General features: G+C 38.0%; 2 protein-coding genes across 2 annotated transcripts; both read right to left on the bottom strand.

The window, feature by feature from the left end:
• Positions 1-1,299: 1,299 nt before the first annotated feature.
• LOC107640702 (F-box protein At2g35280-like) lies at positions 1,300-1,881 on the bottom strand. The gene has a single exon (XM_016344207.1). The coding sequence runs from the start codon at positions 1,879-1,881 to the stop codon at positions 1,300-1,302; it is 582 nt and encodes a 193-aa protein (XP_016199693.1).
• A 4,581-nt stretch (positions 1,882-6,462) lies between these two features.
• On the bottom strand, positions 6,463-6,921 carry LOC107640703 (protein SHI RELATED SEQUENCE 1-like). The gene has a single exon (XM_016344208.1). It carries the CDS (start codon positions 6,919-6,921, stop codon positions 6,463-6,465), a length of 459 nt encoding a protein of 152 aa, XP_016199694.1.
• Positions 6,922-10,506: the final 3,585 nt, after the last annotated feature.

Below are 10,506 nucleotides of genomic sequence, written 5' to 3'. Positions count from 1 at the left end.
TTGCAAGGGCTCGGCAGGGGCTGGAAGGGGATTGCTGGGGATTATCAGAAATTATTAAGAGGAGAAACGACCGCCAATTAAGAGTCGGAATGTAAGCTTTTATATATTATTAATATCATTTAAACTTATCGGTTATCGCGATAATACCAATTTTCAAAACGTGTATATCCTCAACTATAACATTTATCTTCTATCCTATAAAAGTTAATTTATATATAAATATATATGTATATAATATATTATATTATCGGTCAGAAAAAATTATATATTATATTATATACTGGAATTAATTATTATTGATTAGCGCGTCAGACATTTTGTTGCCCAACATTATGGATAATACCGGATAATTAATACATTTAATATATGTACTTATACCCATATTTATATATACATACAAGTAGAAGTGTCTTTCTTCTGCCAAACGGCAGTGGGTAATCTCGTTTTCATTTTCCAATTTGCCTCGATATCCAAAAATGGGAAACGTTAATGACGTTTTGGTTGTTTGCAATTTTATTTAAGCTCATTGATAACAGTTAATATTAAGAAACATCAGATAAAACAATTAAATACATGTCGTAATCATGTAGATTAAGGAATTTTAACCCGATTAACAAACCGTAAATGGTCAAATTAAATTAAATTATCGAATTAAATGATAATTTTTTTTATTTGCAATTAATTGCATTCAATTTAATATATTGATTGATAGAACAAACTTTTTTTTCTATCTAAGTAGGTACAAGTTCACCCCTAGTCCTGACCCTGGTATCCCTGCACCCCTGCTTCTGAACCTACTTCCGCGTGAAGTATACGCTTACTCCTGAACGTGGGGTCTGCGTGCCGGTATACCTCTACTACTCCGTTGGAGTTCTTCAATTTACTTTTCCAATTCTGAGCATCCAGGCGAGGGAAAACCCCTAAACCATATTCCACCATGAAGCTTAACCAATTCAAACTAACTAAGATCCATCCACGCATGAAAATAGAAACACAATTAAAATATATTTAATATGAGGATAACCAAGCGTAAATTCTTAACAAAAGTGGAGATAATGCTTCGTATGGTAATACCAGATACGAGAAGCATAAACAACAAACTTGGGAAACACAAACCCCAGAATAGACATTTTTATTCGAAACAAACAACTCCCGGAAAACTCGAACCTCGTAATCGGCCAGGCATTGTACACACGAGACGCGGGACAAATCTTCCACATCACCCATGGTGCCTCTGGTGCGGCAATTGGTGGACCAACAAACCTCAGGCAGTCCAGGATCCAACAGCTTAACCTCCACCTACGGACCCGCAAATACTTGCTTGAAGACCTCTCTGCACCTTTCGAGCGCCCCAGAATCACCTACAATCTCAAAAAATTCAAGTCCTTTTCGCATGTGCTCTTTGTCTTCCTTGGCATGAGACAATAGCAGCATCGCACACATGTAACAGGTTTCCAGGTCGCCCCCAGTTGCAGCCATAGTCAAAGTATCCATTCCACTGTCGCAGTGACCAATCCAGACAAATTCAGTCATCCCCACCCGGAGTAGGGCAACCGGATTTCCTGCCTCCGCGCAGCATTCTATGAACCTGTGTTCAGGTCGGCCATAGTAGTATAAAAAGGATACAATTAGCAACTCCAACATCGATGCCTCCTTGTAAACAGCGTCGTACCTCGCTGCATCCAGAAACACCTTGCAAGTCGCCTGCATGTTGAACAGATCCTTAATTGAATACAGCGCAACCGTCATGGCAATCCTGACCCATATGTCGTGAGGAAGAAGATTCAGCGGATATTCGTACTCAACGGATACGGTCCCTTTCTCTCTGATCGTCTTGGCTACGTTCTTTTTCTTTTTGTTCTTCATGGAACCTCCAGCCATTTGCAAGCAACTTAGGCCAGGGGTTTTGGAAAATATCAAGACGAAACACAACCACTAAAGAAATGTTTTGTGCTCTTATTATATCCTTTTTTTGTTGTTAAAATGGTTCAGTGCCTCGTACGTTTTCTTTTTTTGTGCTCTTATTTTTTTATGAATGTTATCTTTTCTTGTGGTTGCTTACTTTAATTACTCGCCAAATAAATGTTATCTTTTCTTCTTGTTTTTTTTCATCGAAATAGTTTAAATTAATCTTTTATATATATATGTGCCCATTATTGACAACCCCAAACCCTACTAAGTACTAACCCTTCTTCAGTTCTTCTCTACTGTAACTCCTTTTCTACACTCTCCTTATTACTGCGATACTCCACTACTCTCTCCGCCGTGTGCCACACCGCCACACTCATCTCCACCCACGGCTTCCACTTCACACCCTCAGCATAACTTCAAAAGGAAGATTCGACGTCTATCGCCTGAGAACGACCCACCCAGAGGACAATCGTCGTCACCGGAACAAAAATTGTTGCTTTAATGGTCGTCGTAGTCTGCCATATGTCGTCCTCTTCTCTCGACAAAATGTCACAGGAATCCGTCACCGACCACGCCATTAGTCCCGACGACCTCGCAGAACTTTCGATCGGCGCTCTTATCAACATCATCCGTGTAGATGAAAAGTCTGCAGATTATGACCTCATTGAGGCCGCACTGGTCAAGAAGTAGGAGATTTTGAAGGTTAGTTGTAACGACTGAAGAAGAACTGAGGCAGGCACAGGTGGAAATGTTGGCTGCCAAATTTATTTTCAAGGAAAAGAAGGATGAACTGGAGGAAGAGGAGAAAGAAAGGCGACGGCTGAAAAAGGAGTTGAAAATAGTGCAGCGAAAGAATGACGTTATCCTACAGCAATTGGATGTCAAAGCAAAAGAATTGATGGCAGAAATCACAAAGTACCGTGAACGGGAATAGCTTAAGGTTCTACCTGGCGTGACTTGGAACACAGGATCAACGTTTTGGAGGAAAAGTAAAAGTGTTTGCTCTGTCAGGGTCGGGGTCCAGCCGGGCAGAATGAAGATGGGGCCGGAGTTATTTGACCTGCTGCACATGCTTGATATTTTAATGTCATATTTTCCGTCGAGGCCTGTATGATCCTTTTATATCTTTTGTTTGTTCTGTCTCCCATTTGATCTTCTGTAGTGGAACTTAAACTCGGTTAATATAATTATATCCACTTTCATCTGTCTGTTGTTAATTTCAAAATCATGTGACCTGTTGGCACACAATTAGGGATTTATGTTACGATGGAGCTAAGTACCATTTCCAAATCGTGAATTCGGACCATTTCAGCAATTATTTACGTGTGCATTATTAAAGACGTGTTTATCGATTTATCCTTCCTTGCAGATTGGTTTGATTGTCACGAATGTTTACTGGATCCTTCTAATTTAATGGCACATACCGTCATTTTACACTAGATAATAAAACAAATGAATGTAGACATAGCATCATTTTTATGATATCCTAATATTATATAAAATTATAGGAAATAAACATCTTTCAAATTATATTGCTTGGATGAACAAAGAATACGAATCCATTGATTGAAACAAACCTCAAAGTACATCTTTCCAAATCGTATTTCACGATTTCTGTTAACTTTTTTTAATTTTTTGACGTATTTGAAATCGTTACTCACGATCTCTTTTTATCCCATATCACTGCATTACACCAAAACATCATAATATTAATGAAAAACACCGATAATAACCCAATATAAAAAAAAATTAGCCTTCATGAGTTAGTTATTCAACGATTCTACAGATTTTATACACCATCGTCAATTATCATTGCACATATAAAAAAATATCTCGTTCTCATTTTTTACCTGACTTGTTTTGGTGACTCCATATTGCCTATCCAAGTTACCAGTTTTGTATAAATGCACTGTCACGGTCTAAGTTAGTTCCCAGCCCTAGAAAAAAAAAGTGACAATCATATAAAATGTTGATTGATTTAACAGTCTTCTGTCCATTCAAACGTCACTTCAATAGTGTAGAGTTTAGATCATATCCCACTCAAGAAGAAAGCATTATTTGGACTAAGTTCTAGCTAAGATACACATTAATTGCGTCATCTCTGCCATCCACATAATTATAATAAATTACTTGATCAAACCGGCAGTTTTTTAACAAAAAATAAATAAAACAAAATACACCATCAGTACGCATAGCAAAGGGGTTAATGAAGGGGTTAATTAAGTATTATAACAAACTGGCATTTGCTAGCCACTGTATTAGCGGATTATGATGGGTGGAAATTAGATTTCCACACATAACTCACTGGCAAGTGTACCGGGTCGCATCAAGTAGTAATAACTCACAAGAGTGAGGTCGATCCCACAGGGATTGATGGATCAAGCAACTTTAGTGAGTGATTAGTCTAGTCAAGCTAACATTGGTGAATTGGATGAAATTAAAGCAACAGAAAGTAAATTGCAGGAATTATAAAGTGCAGAAAGTAAATTGACTGAAACTTATTAAAGAACAAGGAATGTAAATTGCAATAAATGTAAATCAGCAGAATGTAGATTGGACAAAAGCTTAAAGAGTAAGAAAAGTAAATTGTAGCAAAATGTAAAGGGGGCTGGGTGCTGGAAAACTAAATGAAAGTAGTAAATTAGAACTCAGAACAATTGACAGAATCTTAAACTTGCAGGAAGAGTAAATCAAATTGAATCAATAACATAAATGTAAAAATTGCAGAGAAGTAGAAATGCAGAAGAGTAAATCAGCAAGAAGACTTAGATCAATTCTGAAATCTCAAAGAGAAATTAACAATTTCAATGAAATAGCAAAAACAGAAAGAAAGCCAAGAGCTCAATTGCTCTCTCGATCAACACAGAAAGGAAATTACAGAGGAAGGAAAATGAAACAGAAAAGAAAAAAAACCCAGATCTGATTTCCAATTCTCAAGTTCACAAAGGAAAATTTAAACAAAGAGCTCTCTATTCTACTCCTACTCCTATTGCTCTCTAGCAGAGCCAGCCTCCCTCAATGAAATGAAATTGATGCCTTTATATAGGATTTACCTAAATGACAAATGAAATTAAAAACTAATTACAAAAATGAAATTCCTATACTATTTCTTATGCCTTTGAGTGATGTCAATGAGCTCTCCTTGCTCTGAGGCTTCAATGGGCTTGAATTGGAATTAATTGAGCCAGAGTTGCACTTGGAGTGGGCTCTTTTGGTTTGGCCTTGAAGTGGGTCAGGATGCATTCGGTGGCTTGGGTCAGGTGAGTTAGGGTGCATTGGAGCGTTCCAGTAGAGCCCTCCATTTTGAGTAGTGAACGTTGCGTTCACTTTTTGTTGGTGAGCCAATTTTTGTGCCAAGCCTCCTTGCTTAGCCTAGCATTCACTCTTTGAACGCTACGTTCAAATTGTGAATGTTACACTTGATTGCTTCCTTTCCTTGGCTTCCTCTTCGAGTGCTACGTTGCAATTCTTGAGCGCTACTCCTTTATTTTGATGCTATGCCTTGCTTCCCTTGATTGAGAGGCATGAAAAAGGGAAGGATAGTGAACGTAGCATTCACTCATTTGAACGCTAGCCTTTGGGTTGGCCAAAGATCTTTGCTTCCAAGCAAAAGTCCACGTGAAAGTTGCAACAAGGGAGTGTGGCGTTCATATTTCCAAACGCTACCCCTTTGTTTTGCTTTGTGCGTGCCTTGCTTCCTTGCCTTGAAACTCACGAAAAAGTCTGCTTGTGTGAACGCTAGCATTCATTTAATTGAACGCTCTTCATTACTTGAACGCTTGCTATCTTTGCTAGCTTTACTAATGCAAGCTTTCATTATCTTTAATTAACAATGCCAATGCATGATGGTATTAATTAATTAAATGCATGCTTGCTTTACTTTAACGCCTTGGCATTCATTAAATAATGCATTCATTCATTTCATTAGTAATTAAATGCATGCATGCTTTCATTGGTTCAATTAATAATGCTAATGCGTTCATGCATTGCATAAATAATTAAATGCATGCATAAGAATTAATGCATATGCCAAGGCTTCATGGTCATAGGCCACGCTTTTTCAAAAGCGTGGCCTAAAGTTCCAATGTGTGCGCCAACTCCAAAGTGTGCCCCAAAATCTTTCTTTTCTTCTTTTGAGCTGATTTTGTGCTATTTTACTTCTTTTTCCACTTATTTCCTACAAAATTTATAAAATCAAAAGATCAAGGAAATATACCATTTAAGCATAAAAGAATGCAATATTTAAGCATTAATTATAAATTTCTTGTAGGAAAAACCACCATTTGTACCCATGAATTTTGCGAACGCTGACAAAAGTATCCATCAAACAAGAAAACTAACATTGTACCATGAAAGATGGGTTCCGTGTGACAATAGTATCCAAACCGTGATTTTTCATTGACTTTTTAATAAAATTTCCAAATTACCCCTTCTATCTTCTTCCCCAAATTCCAAATTTCACAACTCTCATCCTTCGTCTTCCTCCTCTGCTGCTGCCAGCCACCAGGCATGATCTCTATGGCGCTTGGGAACATCAGCAGCAAGAAGCTGTTATTGTTGGATAGAGGCGAATTGCTGTTGCCTCTCGCGGCGCTTGGAAGCGGGTACCCAAGTGCTCTTCACATGGATTTGGCAATCGAATCCATGGCTCTTGCAGCATGTCCTGCACCGCATGTGAGGGCAATCCTTCTTCGCCTGGCTCTCGCAGTCCTGGCAGCTAATCCCACCTGCTCCACTTCCTGCTCCACTTGCTGCTCCGCTCCCCACGGCCGACGTCGTCACCAGGAAGGCGAGTGACTGATCTTTGAACACGGTGGTTAGACACACTCCTACAGCAGCCGCGGAGCTATAAAGATCTTGGTGGAAGAGAGGCCTTGCTTGAGGTATGAGGTCGTGTTCCGGTTGGTATTGATAATGATGATGGTTCCACAGCTTCAAGCCACCTCGGTACGAGGAAACGTCTTCATTCTTGTACCAATAAAAGGTGTCGGAGGGAGGAAACATCTTCATGCCTGGTGGCTGGCATCAGTAGAGGAGGAAGACTGATGAGCGGATAATTTATACGCTTTTTGGCATTGTTTTTAGTATGTTTTTAGTATATTTTAATTAGTTTTATTATATTTTTATTAGTTTTTATTTAAAATTCACTTTTCTGGACTTTACTATTAGTTTGTGTGTTTTTCTGTGATTTCAGGTATTTTCTGGCTGAAATTGAGGGACCTGAGCGAAAATCTGATTCAGAGGTTGAAAAAGGACTGCAGATACTGTTGGATTCTGACCTCCCTGCACTCAAAGTGGATTTTCTGGAGCTACAGAAGCCCAATTGGTGCGCTCTTATTTGCATTGGAAAGTAGACATCCTGGACTTTCCAGCAATATATAATAGTCCATACTTTACCTGAGATTTGATGGCCCAAACAGGCATTCCAAGTCAGCTCAAGAATTCTGGCGTTTAACGCCGGAACTGGCATAAAAACTGGAGTTAAACGCCCAAACTGGCACAAAAGCTGGCGTTTAACTCCAAGAAAAGTCTCTACACATGAAAGCTTCAATGCTCAGACCAAGCACACACCAAGTGGGCCCCGAAAGTGGATTTTTACACTAAACACCCTAGCTTACTCATTTTCTGTAACCCTAGGTCACCAGTTCACTATAAAAACTACTTTTAGTGATTCATCTTGTACCTCATGACACTTTACATGTTTCATATTGTATTCTCTACGGCATGAGTCTCTAAACCCCATTGTTGGGGGTGAGGAGCTCTGCTGTTCTTCATGAATTAAAGAAATTACTACTGTTTTCCATTCTATCACGCTTGCTTCCATTCTAAGATATTCATTCGCACCTCAACCCGATGAATGTGATGATCCGTGACACTCATCATCATTCTCACCTATGAACGCATGCCTAACAACCACCTCCGTTCTACCTTAGATTGAATGCATATCTCTTAGCCTCATGATTCAGATCAGAGTCTTCGTCATATACCTAAGATTGAACGTCTAAACCTTGTCTGTGTATTCTGAGTAGGATCTAGGAAGGAATGGCTGTGACGAGCTTCAAACTCATGATTGTTGGGTGTGTGACACACGCAAAAGGATCAATGGATCCTATTCCAGCATGATCGATAACCCACAGATGATTAGCCGTGCGGTGACAGCGCATTTGGAACGTTTTCACTGAGAGGACGGGAAGTAGCCATTGACAACGGTGATGCCCAACATAAAGCTTGCCATGGAAGAAGCCTTGCGTGCATGAAGAGAAGATAGTAGGAAAGCAGAGATTCAGAAGACAAAGCATCTCCAAAGCCTCAACCTGTTCTTCATTACTGCATAACAAGTATTTATTTCATGTTCTTCTACTTTTTACAATTAAATCTGAGAATTATTGATATCCTGACTAAGAGTTACAAGATAACCATAGCTTGCTTCAATCCGACAATCTCTGTGGATCGACCCTTACTCACGTAAGGTATTACTTGGACGACCCAGTGCACTTGCTGGTTAGTTGTGCGGAGTTGCAAAAGTGTGATTGTAATTTCGTGCACCAAGTTTTTGGTTCCGTTGCCGGGGATTGTTCGAGTTTGGACAACTAACGGTTTATCTTGTTTCTTAGATTAGGAATATTTTATTTTTGTTGGTTTAGAGTCTTTTATTTGAGTTTAGTTTCATATTTTAAGTTTGGTGTCAATTGCATGCTTTTACTCTCTTTTAATTTTTTCGAATTTGCATGTTCTTAGTCTTTCTTGATCTTTAAAAAAATTCTAAGTTTGGTGTCTTCTTTATTTTTCCTTTAATTTTTCGAAAATATTGTGCTTGGTTTTCTAAAAATTTTAAGTTTGGTGTCCCTTGTGCTTTTATCTACTTAAAAATTTTTCAAAAATTGTTCTTGGTGTTCATCTTGATCTTCAAAGTGTTCTTGGTGTTCATCTTGACATTCAAAGTTTTCTTGTTTGTTCTCTGTATTTTGATCTAAAATTTCTAAGTTTAGTGTCATTTTGTTGTTTTTCTCTTTCCGCATTAAAATTCAAAAATAAAAAAATATCCTTTCCTTATTTTACTCATAAATTTCAAAATTTTGCATTAATTTAGTCAAAGATTTTCAAAATCATATCTTTCTTTTTAGTCAAGTCAATATTCTAATTTCAAAAATTGATCTTTTCAAATCTTTTTCAAAAATCAAATCTTTTTAATTTCTTCAATCATATCTTTTTTTATTTGCAATCATATCTTCTCAATCATATCTTTTTCAAAATAATTTTCAATCATATCTTTTTAATTGCTAATTTCAAAATCTTTTTAATTAATTAATTAATTTAGTTTTCAATTTGCTTTTATTTTATTTCCTTTTTGTTTTCGAAACTTTATTTTATTTTCCATTTATTTTACTTTATTTTATTCGGTTAGTTTTAATTAAAATAAAATAAAAACAAAAATATATTTTATTTGCAATCCACATCATCTCCCTTTCTCCATCATGGACCTAAGTGGAAGTGAACAGTCTAGAAGGACTCTGGGGTCATATGCTAACCCCATTATAGCTGCATATGGGAGTAGCATCTGTATAAGCAAGCAGCTTTGAGCTAAATCCTCAGCTCATTATCATGGTGCAGCAAAATTGCCAGTATTCCGGTCTTCCACAAGAAGAACCCACTGAGTTTCTGGTACAATTCTTACAAATTGCTGACACAGTACGTGATAAAGAAGTGGATCAGGATGTCTACAGATTATTATTGTTTCCATTTCCTGTAAAAGATCAAGCTAAGAGGTGGTTAAATAACCAACCCACATCAAGCATAAAAACATGGAGACAATTAACAGACAAATTCCTGAATCAATTTTACCCTCCAAGAAGGATGACACAGCTAAGGCTGGACATCCAAGGCTTTAAACAAGAGGATCATGAATCCCTTTATAATGCCTGGGAGAGGTACAGAGGAATGCTGAGAAAATGCCCCCTCTGAAATGTTTTCAGAGTGGGTACAGTTAGACATCTTCTACTATGGCCTTACAGAAAAAGCTCAGATGTCCCTAGACCACTCAGCTGGTGGATCTATACACATGAGAAAAATAATTGAAGAAGCTCAAGATCTCATAGATACAGTTGCTAGAAATCTACATCTGTACTCAAATAGTGAGTCCTCTATAAAAGAAGAGGTTATGGCAGTAACTACTGATCCTAATCCTCAAGAACAGATTGTTGAACTTAATCAGCAATTACTCCTTATGACAAAATAATTAGCAGAATTCAAAGAGATGCTCTAAGACACTAAAAATGCTAACAAGAATATAAAAGCACAATTGAATCAGACAAGACAGAAGCTATCTAAACAGATAACAGAAGAATGCCAAGCTGTCCAACTAAGGAGCGGAAAGGCATTGAATAACTCAGCTCAAAGTAGCAAAAAGTCAAGAAAGGAACAAATGACAGAGGATGACCAAACCACTGCCCAAAATCCCTCTGAGGACATCAAGAGCCCAGAGAGGAATAACTCTGGCGTTCAAACGCCAGAAAAAGGGGAAAAACTGGCGTTAAACGCCCATTCACCCCCATTCCTGGCATTCAAACGCCAATGAGGGATCAGGCACCTGCAAGT

Source organism: Arachis ipaensis, chromosome B5 (genome assembly GCF_059453495.1).
Source record: "Arachis ipaensis isolate K30076 ecotype BB chromosome B5, ASM5945349v1, whole genome shotgun sequence".
In the NCBI taxonomy this organism is placed as follows: Eukaryota; Viridiplantae; Streptophyta; class Magnoliopsida; order Fabales; family Fabaceae; genus Arachis; species Arachis ipaensis.
Note: the sequence above shows the minus strand (reverse complement) of the source record. Positions and strands in the feature narration are given on the sequence as shown.